General features: G+C 46.6%; 1 protein-coding gene across 1 annotated transcript in view; it reads right to left on the bottom strand.

Annotated features, from left to right (window-relative positions):
* PSMD2 (proteasome 26S subunit ubiquitin receptor, non-ATPase 2) overlaps window positions 1–5,296 on the bottom strand; it is a 40,357-nt gene extending 35,061 nt beyond the window's left edge. Inside the window, exons 1-2 of the mRNA XM_081329147.1 lie at window positions 5,108–5,296; window positions 2,063–2,119 (exon numbers count right to left, since the gene is read on the bottom strand). Of these exons, the coding sequence (XP_081185273.1) occupies window positions 2,063–2,119; window positions 5,108–5,251 (201 nt within the window). The 5' untranslated portion in view covers window positions 5,252–5,296. The remainder of the gene's footprint in view (window positions 1–2,062; window positions 2,120–5,107) is intronic.
* Between the last annotated feature and the right edge of the window lie 20,851 nt (window positions 5,297–26,147).

Genomic DNA, 26,147 nt, shown 5'->3' with positions numbered 1-26,147 from the left:
ACTAGCAAAAATCCAGAGAAGAGCAACTAAGATGATCAAAGGCCTGGAGACCAAAACGTACAAAGAACGGCTGTGGGACTTGGGTTTGGCTAGTCCACAGGTCTGCAAGCTGCGGCTCCGGAGCCGCATGCGGCTCTTTCAGCTGTCTCTTGCGGCTCCCAGTCTTCTGCTATGTGTAGTCCAAAAAAAAAAAAAGTGGGACTAAAAAAGTTCAACCAATCAATTCAAATATGCAGGGTAGGTGCATATCTTGTCTTGGCTCCACTCTTCAGTCAAGCCCTGTTCTGCGCATGTGCGAATGTACGTGCATGCCCACACATTTTTTGCGGCTCCCAGTTTTTCCTTTTGTGAGGGAACCAGTTCCGAGTGGCTCTTTCACTGTTTCAGGTTGCTGACCCCTGGGCTAGTCTAAAGAAAAGAAGAAATAGGGGAGACATGATAGCAGTGTTCCAATATATGAGGGGCTGTCACGAGGCAGAGGGGGCCAGGTTGTTCATCAGAGCACCAGAGGGCAGGACGAGAAACAATGGTTGGAAACTGACTTAACAACCTTGAATTAAGGAGAAACTTCCTGACAGTGAGGACAATCAACCAATGGAACAGCTTACCCCCAGAAATCGTGGTTTTTAAGAGGAGACTGGACATTCACTGTTTGAGATGGAGTAGGTTCTCCTGCTTGAGCAGGGGGCTGGACTAGAAGACCTCCAAGGTCCCTTCTGATTCTATTCTATTCTATTCTGTTCTGTTCTGTTCTGTTCTATTCCATTCCAATTCCAATTCCAATTCCAATTCCAATTCCAGCAGAGTTGGGGAGATTGGATGAAGCTGAACATTTACTGATCAGATGTCCTTCCTGACGCCTATGTGGACTTTGCAGATTCTTTTTTTTTTTGGAGCCCTAGGAAAGAAACATCCACCACTACCTAGGATTGAATTCTCAACCTCCATAGTGGGAAGGGAGGGCCTTTACCATTAGGCCACCATGCTGTTCTTGGTCACACAATAGTCAGACAAAAAATAACCAAGAACCTCGCAAACATTAAAACAATGGTGAGAGCTTTCTTCCATGTTACCCTCTTCACTGTCCAACAGGAAGGTGCTTAAGTGGCTTCTTGGAAGCACTTTCATGGAACTCTCCCATTTAGGGCTTCTGATAACTTCGCCATTCTATGTTGTGCTATTTTGGATATCATCTAAGAATGCTAACATATTAAGATTTGAAACAAAAAAAATGATGCAAAAAAAGCTTTAGATTCATGACAGCAATGAACCAATCAAAACATCTGTTTTGCAAAGTAATACAACGGGGTCCAGTCACGTAGGTGCTTCAGTTTACAATCTCATGATTTACAACAAAAATTCTGGGGTCTTTTACAGTCACAAGGCAAAGACTTATCTGTATTCTGTTGATAGTTTTACTTAAAATATCATTTTTTTATAAACAGCATTAGTGTTTTGGATGGATCAACACTGTCAACTAGTGAGAATTTTATTATGAGAATAGGATAGAAGCCACAACATGAACACTATTGTTGTCAGAAAGAATACACAGGTACTCCTCAATTTATAACGGTTTGTTTAGTGACCGTTTGAAGTTACCATGGCACACTTTTGACACTTTTACACTTAGGACCCTTGCAGCATCCCCACGATCGCATGATCAAAATTCAGATGCTTGACAACTGATACATATTTATAACAGTTCTGGTGTCCTAAGGCCATGTGTGATCACTTTTGGTAACTGACAAGCAAAGTTAATGGGGAAGGGAGATTCATTTAACAACCCTGTTGCTAATTTTTACAAATGCAGTGATTCATTTAACAACTGTGGCAAAAAAAGGTCGTAAAATGGGGCAAAACTCACTTAACAAGTGTCTTACTTAGCAACAGAAATGTTGGGCTCAATCGTGGTCGTAAGTCGAGGACTACCTGCATCATACATAGGATTGTCACTACAGTGTAGCCTGTGCTTTATTGCCGTATGACGCTCTATAGTTCCTGGACTTGGAAAATCAATATATTCTGATATTCTACAAGTTTATGGTCAAGAAACAGAACTTACTCCCAGACGCTCCACAAGCATTTCCAGCTCATCTTGTAGTTGCTTGTCTTCCTCAGACTGTAAGGAATGAAAGAAAAAAAATGTGAAAATCCAGGCTTCTGAGAAAATCTACATCCTCAACTGTTTTGAACTGTAACTGAACTGATGGATGAAACAGGAATACAACAGCCAGCTGACGATGGCACACTAACCTACATTTAATCCTTAATGCATACAAATGAAGATAAGAAACATTTGAAATTCAAGCAGCGAGAGAAATCTTCATTAACCCAATTGAGAAAAATAACTACAAACTGCAGGCTTAACGGCACAAACGCCAGCATTTGTTTGAATTTCAGGCAGATCTAGCAAGTAACCCAAGCCAGGAAAGCACACAGGAGCATCCCAACTGCCCTTTATTGTTGTACTAAGTATTTAATCTCCCACAAGGCACCACCACACTTGGAATGCATCCAGTTTTGGTCACCATGATATGAAAAAGTTGTCAAGATTGTACAAAGAGTTCAGAGAAGAGCAAGAAGGATGATTGGGGTGACTGATGGCTAAAACATATAAAGAACGGTTGCTGGAATTGGGTATGACTAGTTTAATGAAGAGAAGGACTAGGGGTGACATGATAGCAGTCTTCCAATATCTCAGGGGTTGCCACAAAGAGGATGGAGTCAAGCTATTCTCCAAAGCACCTGAAGGCAGGACAAAAGGCAATGGATGGAAACTAACCAAAGAGAGAAGCAACCTAGAAATGAGGAGGAATTTCCTGGCAGTGAGAACAATTAATCAGTGGAACAACCTGCCTCCAGAAGTTGTGAGTGCTCCATCACTGGAGACTTTTAAGAAGAGACTGGACAATCATTTATCTGAAATGGTATTGTAGCGGTAGGCAACCTTGGCTCTTTTATGACTCGTGGACTTCAAATCCCAGAATTCCTGAGCCAGCACGGCTGGCTCAGGAATTCTGGGAGTTGAAGTCCACGAGTCATAAAAGAGCCAAGGTTGCCTACCCCTGGTATATGGTCTCCTGCTTGAGCAGGGGGTTGGAGTAGAAGACCTCCAAGGTCTCTCCCAATGCCGTTATTCTGTTAAATCTCAGGAACAGGTTTTTAATGACAAGGTCTCCCTTTAACTCTCCAGGGTGGAAATTCAAGGAAAAGCGCTGAAGATTTGGAAATGTGCCAGTGACGAAATAGCCAAAGAGGAGCCCCTATGGCTTTCAAGCTCATTGCCAACATTGGGAGGAGGATCTCCTTTAAGAGGTAGGGAAGCTCTTTCCTCCTCACCCCGGTCCAAACCCTCATTCTGCTACTCTCCAAGGTCACTTATTCCACAACTGGCGGGCCACTCATCCGTCTCTCTCAAGAGGAGGAGGATGGCTCACCGATCCGCACAGAGGCAGACCAGAGGAGGCACACCTTTCCGGGTGAGGAAAACGAGACCATATATTTATTTATACAGTAAGGTAAAGGTTCCCCCGCACATGCGTGCTAGTCGTTTCTGACTCTAGGGGCCGGCGCTCATCTCCGTTTCAAAGCCGAACAGCCAGCGCTTGTCCGAGGACGTCTCCGTGGTCATGTGGCCGGCGTGACTAGACGCCAAAGGCGCACGGAACGCTGTTACCTTCCCACCGTAGCGGTCCCTATTTTTCTACTTGCATTTTTTACGTGCTTTCGAACTGCTAGGTTGGCAGAAGCTGGGACGAGTAACAGAGGCGCTCACTCTGCTACGCGGCACTCGGGATTCGACCCGCCAAACTGCCGACCTTCTGATCGACAAGCTCACCGAGCCACCGCGTCCCTTCAATTTATACAGTAGTCCTCAACTTATAAGACTTTGTTTAGGGACCGTTGAAAGTTACACCGTTGGGAGGGGGGAAAAAAAGAGTCTTAGGACCCTTTCTCACACTTTAGGACCACTGCGGCTTTCCCAGAGTCAGCCGGGCAAAATTCAGATCCTCGGCAACCGGCTCCTATTTATTTTATTTATTTTTATTTTTGTTTTAATCCCATTTATATCCCGCCCTTCTCCGAAGACTCAAGGCGGCTTCCAATTTAAAGCACAAACCAATGTGCTTAGCAATAGCCTTCATTCTATGTATATGCCTGCTTATTAGGGCTTTCGCACCCCTCCAAGCGGCATTATTACAAAGTCAGCTTATTGCCCCCAACAATCTGGGTCCTCATTTTACCTACCTCGGAAGGATGGAAGGCTGAGTCAACCTTGAGCCTGGTGGGACGCGAACCTGCACTAATGACGGTTGCCGTCTCGTTGGGGGAGGGGGGGCGGGGGTGGTTTGTCACTGAAATCACCTTTTGCAACCTTCTGGAAAAGCCAAGCCAAGCCAAGGGGGAAGCCGGATTCGCTTAACGGCCGCTAACCGGAGCGATTCGCTTAAACCGCTGCGGGCGAGAAAGGTTGGGAAAAACGGGGCGATGCCGACTTCCCAAATGCTTCACTGAGCAGCAGAAACGCTGTTCCCCCCCCCGTTGTGGTCGTAAGTCGAGGACTACCCGTCTCCCGCCTTTTTACGGTTTTTTTTGTTTTTTGTTTGTTTTAAAAAGCAACTCCAAGGTGGGAAGCCTGCCTAACGCTCCTACGTCCACCGTCACAACCCCCCTGTGAGGTGGGCCGGGCCGGGCCGAGCGACTGGTCCAAACGTCGGCCCCAACCGGCTCTCCCATCTCGTTCCAGATCTGCGGGCGCCGCTCTGCACACGCTCAGAGGCAGCCCGACTTTTCTCGACCAGCCCTTAGCCGGGCCGGGAGGGCGAGCGAGGAAAGATTCGGCCTAGGGCAGGGGTCTTCAAACTCGGCCCTTTGATGACTCGTGGACTTCAACTCCCAGAATTCCTCAGCCAGGCACACTGGCTGAGGAATTCTGGGAATTGAAGTCCACGAGTCATCAAAGGGCCGAGTTTGAAGACCCCTGGCCTAGGGTCTCCGTCAGTGCCGGAGAAGCGGCGGGTTAAGGCGAGCTTCCCCGGTTTTTCCGGGCCTGGTCCGTGACTCAGCGCGGCTTTTTTTTTTCCGTCTGCCTTGGCCGGGCTCTCACCAGCTCCTGCTCCTTGTCCGCCGCTGGGGCGTTGGGATCCTTCTTGTCTTTGCTCCAGGGACCCGCCAATTTGTCGTCACCGGCGCCGGGCGTCGAACCGCCGGCCTTAGACCGCCTCTGACAACCGCCGCCGCCGTTCTCCATCGCCAGCCGCTTCCTCTCAGAGGGCCGGCCGTCAGAGACACTGCGCACGCGCCGGGGCGGCGGCGGCGGCGGCGGGGAGGAGGAGCCTGAGCCGGCCAATCCGTGCCCAAGGAGAAGGAAAGGCCGCGAGTTCCGGCAGACGTAGGGCGGGGTTGAGGGACGTGGGCGGGGCGAGAAGGGGGAGGGGGAGTAAGGGGAGGGGAGGGGGAGGAGCCAAGCTAGGAGAGGGGGCGGGGCGAGGCGGAAGGCCACGTGGAGATCGCTGCGTAGCTAAAGGAGGTGAGGCTGTTTTCCTGGCCGCTATTTATTGTGTTGCTTATATTTATTTATTTATTTATTTTATTGGATTTATATACCGCCCTTCTCCCGAAGGACTCGGGGCGGTGTACAGGGCAGTTAAAACACAATGTACCAGGTTAAAATAAATTAAATTAAATTAGCCCCAACAAGTAAATCACATTCTAAAAATTTAAAATCCCAAACCCTCAGTCCAGGCCGGCAAGCTCAAATAACCAAGTTTTCAGGTCGCGGCGAAAGGAGCGAAGGTCGGGAGCCATCCGGAGCTTATATTAAACCGATAAATTCCTCAAGCCTTAAAGTGGCCAAGGTTGAGGACCCCTGGCTTATATAATATTTATTTATTTATTTATTTATTTATTTATTTATTTATTTATTTATTTATTTATTTATTTATTCGATTTATATACCGCCCTTCTCCCGTAGGACTCAGGGCGGTTCACAAGGTTTTTTAAAAACAATACAACATATTTATATTATTTAATATTCGATTAGTTAGGTACCTCCCAGTATCTGGGAGTTGAAGTCCACAAGCCTTAAAGTGGCCAAGGTTGAGGACCCCTGGCTTATATAATATTTATTTATTTATTTATTTATTTATTTATTTATTATTTATTTGATTGATTGATTGATTGATTGATTGATATACCGCCCTTCTCCCGTAGGACTCAGGGCGGTTCACAAGGTTTTTTAAAAACAATACAACATATTTATATTATTTAATATTCGATTAGTTAGGTACCTCCCAGTATCTGGGAGTTGAAGTCCAAAAGCCTTAAAGTGGCCAAGGTTGAGGACCCCTGGCTTATATAATATATTTATATTATTAATATTCGATTAGTTAGGTACCTCCCAGTATCTGCACAAGAGGAAAGGACATTCTATCAATAGTAATTATAGCTAAGGGGTATTAATGTTACCAGCATTAGGATTACTATAATTGGCTTGTCATTCCAAATTGACTTACAGGGAGTCCTCGACTTACGACCATAATGGAGCCCAAAATTCATCTTGCTAAGGGAGGCATTTATTAAGTGGGTTTTGACCTTTGCGACCTGTCTGTCACAGTTGTTGAGAGAATCGCTGCTGTGAAGTTAGTAACACGGTTGTAAAGTGAATCCGGCTTCCCCGTTGACTTTGCTTGTCAAAAGGTCGCAAAAGGGGATTACGTGACCCCCCCCCGGGACGCTGCAACCGTCATAAATGTGAACCAGTTGCCAAGTATCTGATCATGTGATCATGGGGAATGCTGCAGTGGTCGTAAATGTGAAAAACGGTCATAAATCACGATTTTTCAGTGCCGTTGTAACTTCGAACAGTCGCTAAATGAACTGTTGTAAGTCGAGGACTACCTGTATAACATTGGAAATGAAGAGCATATATCAAGGTATTTTCTCCTGTACCTAGGTCAGTCTCTTGATGCGCCATTCAGGAAATCATGTGCATAACATGGCAGGATTTAAAAATTAATAAATTAAAATGAATGAATAATGGAAATAAGCAAAAACAACTTAAGAGGGTGGGGAAAACGTTTTACATGAGCTGGCCTTGATGGAGCCCAAGGTTTTGCCTGGTATAAGTAAACAGTCAAGGGCAGGAAGCAATAGGAAAAAAATCTTCAAATTGATTTACGTCAAAAATTGCTGCAGAATTCTACTTCTTAATCATTGCTTTTTAGGCTGACACATAACAAGGTTAGGATGCTCCATGTGGCCCACGGAAGCCCAGCAAATCAAGACATAAACCAATTTGTAAAAGGAAGAGAACCATTTCTCTCTGCAGACAAACAGTTCAGTTTTCAGCTGTCCCTGAGAATTACATAAATTTAAAGGTCAAAACGACCATTTTGCTGATCAAGGTTCTGGAAACATTTCCTGTAACAAAACCCCTAATTGGAGTCTTCCTTCCTTCCTTTTAACAATTTTTTGCCTGCATATTTATTATTTATTTATTATTTTGACTTCTATACTGCCCTATTCCCGTAGGACTCAGGGCGGTTTACAGGGCAATTAAAACATACGATACAAAGTTAAAATAAAATTAAAACAAGTAATTAAATTTAAGCCCCAAAATTAAAACTTTAAAACCCAATTAAAAACCCCTCAGTCTAGGCCAGACAGCTCAAAGAGCCAAGTTTTAAGGTCCCGACGGAACGAACGCAGGTCGGGGGCAGTCCTAAGTTCCATAGGAAGTTGGTTCCAAAGGGCAGGCGCACCCACAGAGAAGGCCCTCTCTCTGGGAGTCACCCGCCGGCAGTCCTTCACCGGCGGTACCCTAAGAAGGCCCTGCCTGCGGGAGCACACAGGACAATGGGGAATTGATGCCGGCAGCAGGTGTTCCCTCAAATAATCCGGACCCAGGCCATGTAGGGCTTTATAGGTCATCACCAGCACCTTGAATCTCACCCGGAGGGCAACTGGAAGCCAATGCAGTGCTCTCAATTTTGGTATATCAAGTGGGCGGTCACATACATAACATTGATGGTTTCTTTGCAAGGTCTGGGATCATAAAATAGGCCTCATTCAATAACCCAAGTAGAGCAGATTGTGTAAATGTGTTGTTGTTGTTTTTCCTCCTCAGTGTAGGTTTTCCTCACATTTCTGCCATTTTCCTATTTTGCCTGTCCCCTTGGTTGTCTGACTTCACAATGAGAGTTAAAATCCCGATATTTTACTCGGATAACAGCCAGGTTTATAGCTTTTCTCCTGCAATACAGGTCGTCTCAGCCTAGATTGGCTAAACTGAATATGTATCAACCAAGATTCTAGTATTTCAATATTTTATTTTATTTTTATTTTTTATTTTAATCCCATTTATATCCCGCCCTTCTCTGAAGACTCAGGGCGGCTTACAATTTAAGCACAAACCAATGTGCTTAGCAATAGCCTTCATTCTATGTATATGCCTGCTTATTAGGGCTTTCGCCGCCGCCCCCCCCAAGCGGCATTATTACAAAGTCAGCTTAATTGCCCCCAACAATCTGGGTCCTCATTTTACCTACCTCGGAAGGATGGAAGGCTGAGTCAACCTGGAGCCTGGTGGGATGCGAACCTGCACTAATTGCAGGCAGCTGGTGTTACTTAAGGAGGCATTAGCCCACTGCTCCACCAATAGGTCCACCTTTCTCATCCTTTAAGATAGAAAATTTGGGGGGGGGGAAAGTGCAAAGAAGAGCAACTAAGATGATTAAAGGCGTGGAGATAAAAACATGTGAAAAACGGTTGCAGGAACTGGGTGTGGCCAGTCTAGAGGAAAGAAGGACTGGGGAGGAAATGATGGTGGTATTCCAGTCCTTGAGAGGTTGCCACAAAGAAGGGGGGGGTCAACTTATTTTCCAAAGCACCAAAAGGCAAGACAAGAAACAATGGATGGAAACTCATCAAGGAGAGAAGCAACCTGGAACTAAAGAGAAACTTCCTAACAGTGAGGACAATTAACCAGTGGAACAGCTTGCCTCCAGAAGTCGTGGGTGCTCCATCACTGGAGGTTTTTAAGAAGAGACTGGACTGGTATAAGTTGTCTGGAATGGTATAAGTTCTCCTGCTTGAGCAGGGGGTTGGACTGGAAGACCTCCAAGGTCCCTTCCAGATCTCTTCTGATAGTGGTTCTGAAATGGAGCAAAATTTGGACATATTCTGGGGGACAATGGAGAAACTTGTTTGTGAGTTAGGGGTCCCATTTGGGACTGCAAGGCATTTCTATAAAACAGAATCTGTGATTGGGTGGGGGTTTTTTTTAGTCCTTGAGATTTTTCTGCAGCGTCCTTCCTTTGAGTTCATCATTTTGAGGGCTCCTGCCTGCCTGCCTACTTGCCTCCTCCCCCCCCCTTCCTTTGCAATTTGGCTGTGCCATATACAAATTCTTGAATTTGCTTACTGAGTGTCTGGAACGATGAATTGGCCACGTAGCTGGGCTTCTTCATCTAACCAAGGTGAAGACTAACCCATCTTGCTGTGTTTATTTATAATTTACGTACTCTACGACTGATTTATTTATTATTGATGTAATCTACCCCTGATTTGCATGGCCATCTATCTTACAAGTGGCAGCCCAGATTGGTGAACACAAGATTAAAAACCAACAAAAGCAAAACGAAAGGAACAACAGCAAAATGCAATAATAAACAGAACGATGCCCAAGGGCGATTGCGCTGTATCCGTACAACAGCAGTCATACTAAAAATCAAATTGATGTTATCCGGTGTATTTAACTGTAATGTGCAAAGATAGCCCTTGTTCCGGGCAAGTAATGTGATTGTCTCGTTCTGTGTTGCTGTTGGCTCACTTCAGCTTTAAGGTCTCGATAACATGGTTAGCATTTGAGCACTGGGGAGCTTGACTCAGGAGCAAGCTATTTTTCAATATTTTGCCTTGTCTTTACTTAAGCAATATGCATCACCACGGAGTTGCAAACTTGAAAGTAAGAACAAGGGTGGGTATTTCCCACCCCCAAAAGCTCTGGATATACAGGCAGTCCTTGACTTATATTTATATTTATTTGATTTATATACCGCCCTTCTCCCGAAGGACTCAGGGCGGTGTACAGGGCAATAAATACCAAAAGTACAAGATACAAAAATTAAAAACAAATTAAACAATTGTGCCCGATACAATAAATTAGTTAAAATCAATAATTAAAACCCCAAACCCATCAGACCAGGCCGGCTTGTTCGAATAAATAAGTTTTTAGATCACGTCGGAAGGAGCGAAGGTCGGGAGCCATCCGGAGCTCAACCGGTAAACGGTTCCAAAGGTCTGGCGCGCCCACAGACAACGCCCTCCCCCTGGGGGCCACCAGTCGACATTCTTTGATCGGAGGCACCCTGAGGAGGCCCTCTCTGTGGGAGCGCACTGGACGGAGGGAAGTTGATGCCGGCCGCAGGTGCTCCCGTAGGTAATCCGGACCCATGCCATGTAGGGCTTTATAGGTCATCACCAGCACCTTGAATGTCACCCGGAGGGCAACTGGGAGCCAATGCAGCTCACGGAGCAGAGGTGTAACATGGGAGTATCGGGAGACCCCCAACACAACTCATGCGGCTGCATTCTGCACCAGCTGAAGCCTCCGAGTGGTCCTCAAGGGCAGCCCCATGTAGAGAGCATTGCAGTAGTCTAACCGAGAGGTCACGAGCGCATGAGTGACTGTATGCAAGGCATTATAACGGGTTACTTAGAGACTGCTTAAAGTCCCCCCCATCCCATTCGTGTCGGAGGCACCATTTAAGGCCCTTCTGACTTGAAAGGATTAGCCAGTGACATCACTGTGGCCTGTGGGACATTTCATGGGGGCTCCTTTCATGTGCCGTCAAGGAGCTGGAGCAAATGACAGGAGCTCACCCCTCTCCATGGCAGCACTCAGGTCTTGAACACAGGCTTGCTAACAACCTCCAGCCCAGCTCCTAACCATATGAGCCACTGCGCTCCTTCACCATTTGAAATATCTTCCCCAAAGATACTTATGACCGGGCTTCAAAGTTCTGATTTGTTGTTGTTAGTTGTGAAGTCGTGTCCAACCCATCGAGAAAAAAAACCCCTTCATTTTAAATCCAGAACCCAAAACACAAAACTACATTAAAGCTTTCATTCCATTATATAAATCGCACCAATAAAAATCCAATTAACTCCAATTAGCTCACTGGATTTAAATCTCTCCCTCAAGTTTATCGGCATGGAGTAAAATCTGTTTCTTCTCCTATTTTCAAATTTGATCAATAAGACTAAGCTGTCGTGAGGATCTGAACATTTCCTAGTGCAGGGGTAGGCAACCTTGGCTCTTTTAGGACTCGTGGACTTCAACTCCCAGAATTCCTGAGCCAGCCATGCTGAGGGGAAAGGGAGAGGTTCCCAAGCTGAGCCACGCTGGCTCAGGAATTCTGGGAGTTGAGGTCCACGAGTCATAAAAGAGCCTTGGTGGAGCAGTGGGCTAATGCCTCCTTAAGTAACACCAGCTGCCTGCAATTAGTGCAGGTTCGAGTCCCACCAGGCTCAAGGTTGACTCAGCCTTCCATCCTTCCGAGGTAGGTCAATTGAGGACCCAGATTGTTGGGGGCAATTAAGCTGACTTTGTAATAATGCCGCTTGGGGGTGTGTGAAAGCCCTAATAAGCAGGCATATACATAGAATGAAGGCTACTGCTAAGCTTGTAAAGCCGCCCTGAGTCTTTGGAGAAGGGCGGGATATAAATGGAATTAAAATAAAATAAATAAATAAATAAAAGAGCCAAGGTTGCCTACCCCTGGACTCTGGGGTATCCATCATGGCTTATTCGCCTTGGGAGACCCGTAGGTCCTCCGGGTGGTCCTCCGGGTGGTCCTCAAGGGCAGCCCCATGTAGAGAGCGTTGCAGTAGTCTAAACAGGAGGTCATGAACGCATGAGTGACTGTGCGTAGGGCATCTCGGTCCAGGTAGGGTCGCAACTGGCGCACCAGGCGAACCTGGGCAAAAGCCGCCCTGGTCACGGCTCCTATATGGTCTTCAAAATTGAGCCGCGAATCCAGGAGGATGCCCAAGTTGCGAGCCCTATCAAGCTGTACCAGCAACTAATACAGGTAGTCCTTGACTTGCAACAGTTGATTTAGTGACGGTTCAAAGCTGTTACGACGACAGTGAAAAAAGTGACTTATGAACGTTTTTCACACTTACTGGACTGTTGCAGCAACCCCCATGGTCACATGATCAAAATTCAGATGCTTAGCAACTGACTCATATTTATGACCGTTGCAGTGTCCCGGAGTCATGTGATCCCCTTTTGTGACCTTCTGACAAGCAGTCAGTGGGGAAGCCAGATTCACATAAGAACTTGGTTACTAACGTAACAACTGCAGTGATTCACTTAACGACTGCGGCAAGAAAGGTCTTAAAACGCAAAACATACTTAAGAAACGTCTCACTGAACAACATAAATTTGGGGCTGAATTGTGGTCGTAAGCGAGGAATGCCTGTATATAACAGCTGTAAAAACCCTGATGACTTTTGAGTGGCAGCAGAATTTTCTATACTCTTTACTGCCATCTCATGGTCAACCCAATCTTTGCAGCCCAGATAAGATGGTCTACAGGAGGTCCTGGACTTACAACCATTTGTTTACCTACTGTGCAGAGTTACTGCGCTGGGAAAAAAAAGTGACTTACAACTGGTCCTTGCACTTTTAACTGTTGCAGCATCCCCGTGGTCACATGATCAAAATTTGGGTGCTTCTCAACTGGCATGCATTAATGACCGTTGCAATGTCCTGCGGGGGGGTCTTGTGATTCCCCATTTGCGACTTTCCCAGCCACGTTGGCAAGCAGATTCAATGGGGTAAGCCAGACTTGCTTAACGGCCACAATTCACTTAACAACTCTGGAGATTTGCATAACCATCGCAGCAAAAAAAAATTGTAAAATTGGGCACAACTCACTTAAGAGGAACGCCTTTAAGAGGCGTTCCTGTCACAATTGTGGTGAGTCGAGGACTTTAGTTTGCGGAATAATGCTTCAACAAACAAAATGAAGAAATCTTCCAGAGACCAAAGCTAAATTATAACCTAGCAGGGAACAGAGAGTAGTCTCAAAGTAGAAATCATTATTCCAGAAGTCCATAAAACCCCTTTGGCATTTTGCCAGTTCAAAGAAAGCTTCAGAGGCTTCAGATTCATCAAAGGGATAACCACAAATCAGGTCTGAAAGCAAAATGCAGGGAATAAGCTGGTGTTCCCATGACCTGCTTGTCCATGGTAACCAAGCCATGTTTTCTGAATCAAACCTGCCATCTCAGGGCGCATAACACCCTGAGCCACAGAGGAGCAACATTTCGTTTCTGAGTGGCATGTTGTACAAACTTGTCAATTGTTTCTCTGTTAAAAAAAAAAGTGAGCTAAGCAACTTGACACCTCTAAACCAAAGAGCCAACATTTTATTTATTTTATTTTAATTCCATTTATATCCATTTATATTTATATTTATATTTATATTTATATATTGGAACATTGGTGTGATCTTGATCAATGAGCCTCAGAAGGCAACAAATTGGATCTGATTTCATGTACATTGGGAGCACGATGGCTCAGCGGTTCAAGATGCTGAGCTGGTCAGCTGGATAGCTGACAGCCCCGGTTCGAAACCCGACCGCTGCATGACAGGGTGACCTCCCATTCCTTGCTCCAGCTCCCGCTGCGTGACGGGGTGAGCTCCCGTTCCTTGCTCCGGCTCCCGCTGCGTGACGGGTTGAGCTCCCATTCCTTGCTCCGGCTCCCGCTGCGTGACAGGGTGAGCTCCCGTTCCTTGGTCCGGCTCCCGCTCCGTGACGGGGTGAGCTCCCGTTCCTTGCTCCGGCTCCCGCTGCGTGACGGGGTGAGCTCCCGTTCTTTGCTCCGGCTCCCACTACGTGACGGGGTGAGCTCCCGTTCCTTGCTCCAGCTCCCGCTGCGTGACGGGGTGAGCTCCCGTTCCTTGCTCCGGCTCCCGCTGCATGACGGGGTGAGCTCCCGTTGCTTGCTCCGGCTCCTGCTGCGTGACGGGGTGAGCTCCCGTTCCTTGCTCCGGCTCCCGCTGCGTGACGGGGTGAGCTCCCGTTCCTTGCTCCGGCTCCCGCTGCGTGACGGAGCTTCCTTGCTCCGGCTCCCGCTGCATGACGGGGTGAGCTCCCGTTCCTTGCTCCGGCTCCCGCTGCGTGACGGGGTGAGCTCCCATTCTTTGCTCCGGCTCCCGCTGCCTGACGGGGTGAGCTCCCGTTCCTTGCTCCGGCTCCCGCTGCGTGATGGGGTGAGCTCCCATTCCTTGCTCCTGCCCACCCAGCAATTCAAAAGCAGGCAAATGTGAGTAGATAAAATAGGTACCACTTCGGTGGGAAGGTAACAGTGTTCCATGAGACCTGGGTGTGTAGTCATGCTGGCCACATGACCACAGAAATGTCTTCGGACAATGCTGGCTCCCTCGGCTAGGAAACGGAGATGAGCATCACCCCCTAGAGACAGATTTGACTGGACAGGGGAAACTTTTACCTTCACCACATACATTGCTTGATGTTTAGAGAACTTACACCACCCGTATATTTGGGGGATAGGACTCATGAATTTGAAAACTGCATACTGAAATAAAAAGGAAAAACAGGGAGTTCTCAACTTATAACAGTTCATTCAGTGACCATTCAAAGTTTTACAACGGTACTAAAAGAACCGATTATGACTGCTTCTCATACTTATGACCATTGCAGCATTCCCATGGTCACATAATCAAAAGTTGGATGCTAGGCAACTGGTTCATGTTTACGACGGTTGCAGTATCCCAGGGTCACGTTGATCACCTTTTGCGACCTGACAAGGAAAGTCAGTGGGGAAGCCAGATTCATTTAACAACCAGGTTACTAACTTAACAACTGCAATGATTCACTTAACAGCTATGGCAAGCAATGTCGTACAATGGGGCAAAATTCACTTAACCAATGTCCCACCTAGCAACGTAAAGTTTGGGTCAATTGTGGTCGTAAGCCAAGGACTACCTGTAAAAGGGCTTATTGATTGGCCCAAATTCACCTAGCCGGCTTTCATGCCTAAGGCGGGACTAGAACTCACAGTCTCCTGGTGATTGGCCCAAATTCACCTAGCCGGCTTTCATGCCTAAGGCGGGACTAGAACTCACAGTCTCCTGGTGATTGGCCCAAATTCACGTAGCCAGCTTTCATGCCTAAGGCGGGACTAGAACTCACAATCTCTTGGTGATTGGCCCAAAGTCTCCCAGTGACTTTTGTGCCTAAGGTGGGACTAGAACTGACAGTCTGCTGGTTTCTAACCCGATACCTTAACTACTAGACCAGACTGGTTCTGGTTCTTGATCATAAGTTTGCTTTGGGATGGGCACTGCTGCTAGCCAGCCATCTCGTCTCTTCTTGTTACCTGAAGCTTTAGTCTTCCTCTTTCCCAGGAATCCACTTCACTCACCTTTCCAGAAGAAGCTGTCCCATTTCACCTGTTGGTCATTGCCCCATCCTCATTCTTACCTTTATTGTTTCACAAATCCAGCCCAGTTGCTTTCTCACACCCTGCAATTCCACAGACTATATTATTGCTCCCTCTAACCAGGATACAATATTCCGGTTGCTTCTAATGTTTCAAAGAGAGATGAAACATTTTTTTGTAAGCATGACTCTTTGCATGTGCTAATGGATCATTTTTGATCTATCATTCTCAACTCCCAGAATTCTCAGCGATGGGCATGCTGATGGGGAATTCTGGGAGTTGAAGTCTACCCATCTGAAAGTAGCCAGGGCTGAAGAACAGGGGCTTAGAGTGTTATTTGGATGCCGGGACTGTGGCTTCCAAACCATGATTTGTGGCCTAACACATTGTGTAAACTCAACTACATATTTAAAACTGAATTAGATAAACCACAGTTTAGTCATTCAATTTTATTTACAATCAAAAAGCCCCATAGCTAATTACTAATATAAAGTTGGCATTGGATAAAAGTTTAAAAAATATTATCTAATATTAATTAATATTACCTAATAGATATTGATTTGTTACTAAAAGCTTTGTTTTTATAGTAAAGTAAAGGTAAAGGTTCCCCCGCACATGCGTGCTAGTCGTTTCTGACTCTAGGGGCCGGTGCTCATCTCCGTTTCAAAGCCGAAGAGCCAGCGCTTGTCCGAGGACATCTCCGTGGTCATGTGGCCAGCATAACTAGACACCAAAGGCGCACGGAACGCTGTTACCTTCCCACCGTAGTGGTCCCTATTTTTCTACTTGCATTTTTACGTGCTTTCGAACTGCTAGGTTGGCAGAAGCTGGGACGAGTAACAGGCCTCACTCTGTTATGCAGCACTCGGGATTCGACCCGCCAAACTGCCGACCTTCTGATCGACAAGCTCAGCGTCCTAACCCACTGAGCCACCGCGTCCCTTACTTTGTTTTTATAGCCAGCGTTAAAATCCAGCTTTTGCCACGGAAATCTCACAATTTTCATCTGCCAATAACTTTTTTACATACTCAGAAGCATGTTTTCCTCATTTAGATTTTAAAATAGGGCACATAGCTTCCTGCCAAAAACTCTTTATAAAATTCACAGTACAACAAAATGTGTTCCGTCATTTCAGCATCAGTACCGTTACAGGGACATAATCTTTGAGAGAGAGGATTTTTTTGAAATCTGCCATTTAGAATACTTGATGGCATTTAATCCAGCTTTTGCAAAAGCGGTTCTGTTCACTTAGGGATGAGATTACAGTGAAGGGAATTAGACAAGCTTACGTATGATGAATGAAGTCTGTCAATAACCCTGGAAGTGCTACAAGATCCAGCTTTAGAAATTTCAGTTCTGATTTCTGGAGATAAAAATGCCCAGCTCCTCTTAAAAAAAGCCGCTTGATCTCCTAGTCACCTGTTTGCAAGCGGGATCTTGGAGTCCTAGTGGACAATCATGTAAACATGAGCCAGCCGTGTGCAGCAGCAGCCAAAAAAGCTAACACAATCCTGGGTTGTATAAACAGAGGCATAGAATCAAGATCACGCAAAGTATTACAACCACTTTATAAAACCCTAGTTCAGACCACCCCTGGAATACTGCAGCCAGTTTTGGTCACCATAACACAAAAAAGATGTTGAGAGTTTAGAAAAAATTCAGAGAAGAGCAACTAAGATGATCAAAGGCCTCGAGACTAAAACGTACGAAGAACAGCTGCAGGACTTGGGTCTGGCTAGTCTAAAGGAAAGAAGAAATAAGGGAGACATGACAACAGTGTTCCAGTATCTGAGGGGCTGCCACAAAGAAGAGGGGGTCACTTTATTCTCCAAAGCACCAGAGGGCAGGACAAGAAACAACGGTTGGAAACTGATTAAAGAGAGAAGCAACCTAGAATTAAGGAGAAACTTCCTGACAGTGAGGACAATCAACCAGTGGAACAGCTTGCCTCCAGAAATCGTGGGCACTCCATCACTGGAGGTTTTTAAGAGGCTAGACAGTCACTTGTCTGAAATGGTATAGGTTCTCCTGCTTAAGCGGGGGGGGGGGGGGGCTGGACTAGAAGATCTCCAAGGTCCCTTTCAGCTCTATTCTATTCAATACTGGGTTTCATTAACAGAGGGATAGAATCAAGATCACATCAAATAGTAGTAGCACTTTATAAAGCCCTAGTAAAACTGCACTTGGGATACTGCATCCAGTTTTGGTCATTCCAATACAAAAAAGATGTTGAGATTTAGGAAAGAGATCAGAGAAAAATAACTAAGATGATTAGGGGCCTAGAAGCTATAACATACAAAGATGGCGGGAACTGGGTATACCTAGTGAAAAGGAGGACCAAAGTTGACATGACAAGCCGTCTTCCAATATTTGAGGGCTGCCACAAGGAAGAGGGGGGGTCAACCTGTTCTCCGAAGCACCAGAAGACAAGACAAGAAACAATGGATGGAAACTAACCAAGGAGAGAAGCGACATAAAATTAAGCAGAAAATTTCTAAGAGTGAGAACAATCAACCAGTGAACACACTGCCTTCAGAAATTGTGGGGGCTTCATCAACGGAAGTATTAAAGAAGAGATTGGACAATTGAAGAGCCTTGGTGGAGCAGTGGGCTAATGCCTCCTTAAGTAACACCAGCTGCCTGCAATTAGTGCAGGTTCGAGTCCCACCAGGCTCAAGGTTGACTCAGCCTTCCATCCTTCCGAGGTAGGTAAAATGAGGACCCAGATTGTTGGGGGCAATTAAGCTGACTTTGTAATAATGCCGCTTGGGGGTGTGTGTGAAAGCCCTAATAAGCAGGCATATACATAGAATGAAGGCTACTGCTAAGCACATTGGTTTGTGCTTAAATTGTAAGCCGCCCTGAGTCTTCGGAGAAGGGCGGGATATAAATGGGATTAAAAAAAACTATTTGTCAGAAATAGTATAGGTCTCCTCTGTGAGCAACAGGTTAGACTAGATCAGGGGTCCCTAACCCCCAACAACCGGTCCACACAGACAAGCAAAGCCCCATCCGTGGGATGCAGGCAGCACACAAAACCACACACTCTCAGGCCCGTGGAAAAACCTTTCTCCACGGAACCGGTCCCTGATGCCCAAAAGGTTGGGGACCTCTGGGCTAGATAACCTCCAAGGTCCCTACCGACTCTGTTTACTCTTACTTGTTTTCTACGCAAAGTGAGCTGCTATACACTAAAGGCAGTCCTTCATTTACAACCTTTGGTTTAGTGACTTTTCGAAAGTTACAAAGGTACTGAAAAAAAAATATGACTTATGACGTTTTTCACAAGGACGACCACTGCAGCATCCTCACAGTCATGTGATCAAAATCTGGACGTTTGGCAACCAATTCATATTTATGACTGTTGCACTGTCCCATGTGATCACCTTCTGACAAGCCAAAGTCAGATTCACTCAACAGCCGTGTTACTAATTTTAACAACTGCAGTGATTCACTTAACAACTGTGGCAAGAAAGGTCGTCGGTGAGGCAGAATTCACTGTCTCGCTTAGCAATAGAAAATTTGGCCTCATTTGTGGTTGTAAGTCAAGGACTATCTATTGAAGCCTACAGTGGTGCATAGCCTCATTGTTGAAGGGGAAAACGGGAGAATCTGAATTAGAATCGCCCTATGCATCCTCAGCCCCAGGCAGCAATCGCAAAAGCAAGGGATTTGAGTCGGCTAAGGGGGGGGGGGGGAGAGAAGGGTACGATCGTGCGGCAGTTCCGCACCCATGAGGGCTTGAAACTTGAGATGGTGAATCTCAGCTCGAGATGATAAATCACACAAACAAGCAACGGATGGAAACTAGTCAAGGAGAGAAGCAACCTAGAACTAAGGAGAAACTTCCTGACAGTTAGAACAATTAACCAGTGGAACAACCTGCCTCCAGAGGTGGTGAATGCTCCAACACTGGAGGTTTTTAAGAAGAGACTGGACAGCCATTTGCCTGAAATGGTATAAGGTTTCCTGCCTGAGCAGGGGGTTGGACTACATGACCTCCAAGGTCCCTTCCAACTTTATTATTATTATTATTATTATTATTATTATTATTATTATTATTATTATCATCATTATCATCATCATCATCATTATTATTATCATTATTATCATTTATTATTATTATTATTATTATTATTATTATTATTATTATTATTATTATTATTAAAAAGGTAACAAGAGGGGCAGGAAGCCCGCGCCAACCGCCCTTAAAAGCATCCTCCGCCCCAGCCACCAATCGCCACAAAGGGGTTGGGGTCGGTGGAAGGGGAGGAGGGGGGAGGGGGAACGAGTGCGCGGCCGTTCCGCCACCATGAGGACTTGAAACTTGAGATGGCGACCTCGCACTGAGACGGCCGTTCTCCGGCAAGACGAGCCAGCCGGCCAGGTGGGCGGCCGAAAACGGCGCAGATGGGCGGGCGAGGGGGATGGGGGGAACGCGGAGGAGCCCCCCACCACAAATAATAATATTTTTTTAAATTTTTTTTTAATTTTAATTCCATTTATATCCCGCCCTTCTCCGAAGACTCAGGGCGGCTTACAAGCTTAGCAGTAGCCTTCATTCTATGTATATGCCTGCTTATTAGGGCTTTCATACACCCCCCAAGCGGCATTATTACAAAGTCAGCTTATTGCCCCCAACAATCTGGGTCCTCATTTTACCTACCTCGGAAGGATGGAAGGCTGAGTCAACCTTGAGCCTGGTGGGACGCGAACCTGCACTAATTGCAGGCAGCTGGTGTTACTTAAGGAGGCATTAGCCCACTGCTCCACCAATAATAATAATAATAATAATAATAATAATAATAATAATAATAATAATAATAATAATAATAATAATAATAATAATAATAATAATAATAATAATAATAATAATGTCCTTTAGCTCGCCCGGGGCGGCAGCTGAGCCCGCGCCCGATGACCTGAGCAGGCGGAGGCTGCATTGCAGGGCGCGGCCCCGAGCGCGCTAACCTTGCCCTGCTCGGGCATCGGCGGCGGCAGCGGCGGCGGCGGCATCATCGCAGCCCATCCGCGGCGCTCTCCGGCAGGGACTGGAGGCCGGCTGCCGGTCGGCGGCCCCCTGGCGGAGCGGCTCCGCATGGCCCGAGCGCCGGACTCCGCCGCTGCCACCGCCCCTGCCCGGCTCGCCCCCGGCTGGCTCCCGAGGTAGGGAGGGAGGAGGCGGCGGCCGGCTCCTCTTCCTCCGGATCGGCAAGCATGAGCGCGGTGGCTCTCCAGGAGCTCGGCAACAACGTGAGTAGCGGCGGCGGCGGCCGCTTTCGAGCCAGGGGCAGGCTTGTTTTTGCAAGAGCGCAGCGCGGTCCAGGGCCGGGCTGAACCGAACCGAACCGGGCCGGGCCAGGGGGCGTGTGTGCTTGTGTGTGTGTGTGTGTGTGTGTGGAGGGGGGGTTTGGCTTGCGTCTACCTGCCCTGCCCAAGGTGGGGGCGCTTGGGGGGGAAGGCAACGCCGTGCCCGCAACTTTTATGCCTCGCCCGCCCAGCCATCCATCCACACGTGCCCAGGCACTACGTTGGGGGATCTCGAGCGCGATCGAACCCGGGACACGCGTGCCTGCGCCCCGCTCCGCGCTTGCAGGTTGGGGGGGGGGGCTGGGAAGCAGGGACCCTTTTCCAGCCACCCCACCCCCACCCCCGGCCGGTTTGAATCCTTCCTTGGGATGGATCCCGCGGACACGAGGGGCGTAAGCCAGCGACCCAGTGCCCTCGCCGGCTTCGTTTCGGATGCCTTCCGACCCCTTGCGGTGGTCCTTCTTCCGGAGCCGATGATAACGGGGCATTAATAAGCCCTGCCGTGGTATCAAGGGGTGTGTGTGTGTGTGTGTGTGTGTGTGTGAGGTTCAGAGGGGGTGCCCCGTGGTCTTCTGATTGCCAGGGGGGTTATTTGGGCAGCTGCCAGCTGGAGAGACGTGGGGGATCCCAAACTTTTGAAGCTGGTGGTCTCCGGATTAAAAAAACAAAAACAAAACACCAGAGTTTGATGCTGATCTAAAGCTGTTTGTTGGAATCGTGGTTAAATTCTGGAGAAAGGCTTAGTTCACCCTAAGGCTCTTGGCTGCCTTTCCTCATACCCCAGAGTGATTTAGACCAGCGTTTCCCAACCTTAGGAACTTGAAGATGCGTGGACTTCAACTCCCAGAATTCCCCAGCCAGCTATGCTGGCTGGGGAATTCTGGGAGTTGAAGTCCACGCATCTTCAAGTTCCTAAGGTTGGAAAACGCTGATTTAGACTGTGAAGGTGAACTGCTCCGATCTTTGTTCAGGGGGAGAAGCCAGCTTAAAGCATCCTCGGCAGTCCTTCCCAATCCCCCCCATCCGACCCCCTCCCCATTTGAAAACCACCAGCAATGGGGAAGGGAGTCCAAGTCCCTTCTAGGAAAAGGGGTCGACTTCTTAACCAGCTTCTGCCTAATTAGAAATTCTTCCTAATCATTGATGTGACATTTAAATTGCTTGTAGTTATCTTATAAGAGTGAAAGTGCGATAGATTTAATATTTTATTGTTGTTTGCATAAGGTAGACTATGATGGTTTGTATATTTATACCCTGTATTGAGCTCTGGGAAGTCGGGGAGGGGGGAGGGGGAGGGGAGGGAGGGGTTGGGGAGGGTTGGGGAGAGGGGAGGGGGTTGGGAGGGGTTTTGTCTTTTTAAAAAATGTATTGTAAAACTTTTCAATTAAAAAAAAAGAAATTCTTCCTAATCATCCCAAATCTTTTTTTTTTAAAGTTTCAATTCATTGGTCCTTTCCTACTCATCGCATCATTCTCAGGTCTTGCCTCGCTCTTCTTTTTTCTTTAACAGACCCTGATTTCTTAACTATCTCAGTGGGCTTGATTTTTCAAGTTATTGTTGTGGCGGTTCAGTTGCTAAGTCATGTCTGACTCTTCCTGACCCCCATGAACAACCTCCCCTGTTGCGCACTGCCTCCCGGAGTTTGCCCAAATTCATTTCGTTGCGTCGATGACACTAACCACCTTATCCTCTGCCATCCCTTTCCTCTTTTGCCTCCCGTCTTTCCCACCACTGGCTTCTTCTCCGGTGAATCGTCTCTTCTCATTAGGTGGCCAAAGGATTTCAGTTTTAGCTTCAGGATCTGGCCTTCCAAAGAACAGCCAGGGTTGGTTTCCTTTAGGAACAACAACAACAACAAAAAGTTGGAAGGGACTTTGGAGGTCATCTAGTCCAACCCCCTGCTCAGGCAGGAAACGCTATACCATTTCAGACAAATAGCTATGCAGTCTCTTCTTAAAAACTTCCAGTGTTGGAGCATTCACAGCTTCTGGAGGCAGGTTGTTCCCCTGGTTAATTGTTCTGACTGTCAGGAAATTTCTCCTTAGTTCTAGGCGGCTTCTCTCTTTGGTTAGTTTCCATCTGTTGCTTCTTGTCCTGCCTTCAGGGGCTTTGGAGAATAGCTTGACCTCTTTGGGGCAGCCCCTGAGATATTGGAAGACTGCTATCATGTCACCCCTCGTCCTCTTCATTAAACTAGACATACCCAATTCCAGCAGCCGTTCCTTATATGTTTTAGCCTCCAGTCCCCTGATCATCTGTGTTGCTCTTCTCTGCACTCTTTCTAGAGTCTCGACATCTTTTTTACATCGGGGTGACCAAAACTGGATGCAGTATTCCAAGGGTGGCCTTACCAAGGCATTGTAAAGTGGTATTAACACTTCACATGATCTTGATGCTATCCCTCTGTTAATGCAGCCTAGCACTGTGTTGCCTTTTTTGGCAGCTGCAGCACACTGCTGGCTCACATTTAAGTGATTGTCCACTAGGACTCCCAAGATCCGTCTCACAGTTGCTACTATTGCGCAAGGTACAAGACTGAGTGATTGGATCTCCTTGCAGTTCAACCAGGTTACTGTGATCAACCCAACCTTGAAAACTATGATGGAAGATGCACGAGAAGAGGGTGTGGTAGAAGCCAAGGAAGAAGCGATGTGTGTTCTTCAGCAAGGGCCTGATTCAGTAGTTTTCTAAAAGTCCCATTGAGGTGACCCTTGTATCCTGTAGGACAGGGGTCTTCAAACTTGGCCCTTTTATGACTTGTGGATTTCAACTCCCAGAATTCCTCAGCCAGGCCCACTGGCTGAGGAATTCTGGGAGTTGAAGTCCACAAGTCATAAAAAGGTCCAAGTTTGAAGACCCCTGCTGTAAAGAGGATCCATTTCAGGATTGCAGCTAATCCCACTGTAGGGTCCTTCTGGTGGTAGGTTTATATGTCACCTTCCAAGTTGATTGATATCTTTATTCATCAAATTTATGTGGTTGCCTATCTCACGGTGAAGTGACTCTGATTCCCCCCCCCGCACCTCCCTAATGACCTATTAGTGAGGACATTTATCCCAACCTTTCTTTGTCACCATTGCATGGACTTATTAGTGCTGGCTTCAATTCCTTTGGAACTTTGTAAGTTGTGGCTTTTTGACAAAGGCTGGATCAAGCAGGGAACCCATCAGGTTGTGTTAATAGGAGCAAACGAAAGGAACATTTTTAAGAAGGATGAGAACTTCCCTAGAAGATGTTCATCACCTTCTGTGCCACCAGGAATTAGTCAAAAACAGTGGTCCAAGGACATGTCTACTACTGGAAGACCATTAGTTCAGCTCATTAGGGAGTCTTCTGAGGTTGCCCTTCACTCTCCTCTTAGTGCTGTGACTTTATGTGGAATAATAATAATAATAATAATAATAATAATAATAATAATAATAATAATTTTATTTATATACCGCCCTTCTCCCAAAGGACTCAGGGCGGTGAACAGGGCAAACATATAAAAGTACAGGAATACAAAAACTAAAGAAAGAATTAAACAAGGTGCCCAAGTTAAAACAGTAGATTAAAATACATTTAAAATAGCAATAAAACCTAAACCCATCCCCCATCAGGCCAGGCCGGCTTGTTCGAACAAATAAGTCTTCAGATCGCGTCGGAAGGAGCGAAGGTCGGGCGCTGATGATGATGATGATGATGGAAGAGATCTTGGAGGTCATCTAGTCCAACCCCCTGCTCAGGCAGGAAACCCTATATACCATTTCGGACAAATGGCTGTCCAGTCTCTTCTTAAAAACTTCCAGTGTTGGAGCATTCACAGCTTCTGGAGGCAGGTTGTTCCACTGGTTAGTTGTTCTAACATGTCAGGATTTTCTGGTGTTAAGCTCGTTGTTTTGCAGAATCCCTCTAGATCTTTCTTTGCCCTGGTGTGAAGAGAATCACTGCAGTTCTTAAGTTAGTAACGTGGTTGTTAAGTTGAGCCTTGGTGGAGCAGTGGGCTAATGCCTCCTTAAGTAACACCAGCTGCCTGCAATTAGTGCAGGTTCGAGTCCCACCAGGCTCAAGGTTGACTCAGCCTTCCATCCTTCCGAGGTAGGTAAAAGGAGGACCCAGATTGTTGGGGGCAATAAGCTGACTTTGTAATAATGCCGCTTGGTGTGTGTGTGAAAGCCCTAATAAGCAGGCATATACATAGAATGAAGGCTACTGCTAAGCTTGTAAGCCGCCCTGAGTCTTCGGAGAAGGGCGGGATATAAATGGAATTAAAAAAAATTTTTGGCTTCCCCGTTGATTTTTCTTGTCAGGGATGCTGCAACGGTCGTGTAAGTGTGAAAAAAAACCTACCACCACAATTGAGCCTAAGATTTATGTGGCTATTGGGTGGGAAATTTGTTAAGTGAGCTTTGCGCCTTTTACGATTTTTCTTAGCACAGTTGTCAAACATCTGAAAGTAAATCACAAAAGCTGCAACGGTTATAAGTGTGACAAATGGTCATCGGTCACTTTTTTCAGTGCAGTTGTAACCTCGAACGGTCACTAAATGAACTGCTGTAAGTTGAGGACTACCTGCGATGAATTTCTTCATCATACATTATCACTAATATAATATTTACTAAGCTACACTACCTGTAGCTTAGAAACAGGAAGAAGGAAGGAGAAAGGGACAGGAGAAATTACATTTTTTTTCCCTCCTTCTCCCTTTCTCCTTTCTTATTCCTGTTTCTACTGAGCTAGAATTAAGGGACGCGGTGGCTCAGTGGGTTAGGACGCTGAGCTTGTCGATCAGAAGGTCGGCAGTTTGGCGGGTCGAATCCCGAGTGCCGCGTAGCAGAGCGAGCGCCTGTTACTCGTCCCAGCTTCTGCCAACCTAGCAGTTCGAAAGCACGTAAAAAATGCAAGTAGAAAAATAGGGACTGCTACGGTGGGAAGGGAACAGCGTTCCGTGCGCCTTTGGCGTCTAGTCATGCCGGCCACATGACCACGGAGACGTCCTCAGACAAGCGCTGGCTCTTCGGCTCTGAAACGGAGATGAGCACCGGCCCCTAGAGTCGGAAACGACTAGCACCCGTGTGCGGGGGAACCTTTACCTTTTTACCTTTACCTTACTGAGCTAGAGGTAGTCCTTGATTTACATCACAACTGAGCCCAAAATTTCTGTTGCCAAGCAAGCCAGTTCTTAAGGGATCTGAGCCTCATTTTATGAGCTTTTTTTGCCATGGTTATTAAGTGAATCACTGCTGTTGTTAAATGAGTCATGCAGTTGTTAAGTGAATCTGGCTTCTCCCATTAGTGAGCCTTGGTGGAGCAGTGGGCTAATGCCTCCTTAAATAACACCAGCTGCCTGCAATTAGTGCAGGTTCGCATCCCAC

The sequence above is a fragment of the Vipera berus genome (genome assembly GCF_964194415.1).
Source record: "Vipera berus genome assembly, chromosome: 5".
Taxonomy (NCBI): domain Eukaryota; kingdom Metazoa; phylum Chordata; class Lepidosauria; order Squamata; family Viperidae; genus Vipera; species Vipera berus.
This window is presented reverse-complemented; position numbering and strand designations above follow the sequence as displayed.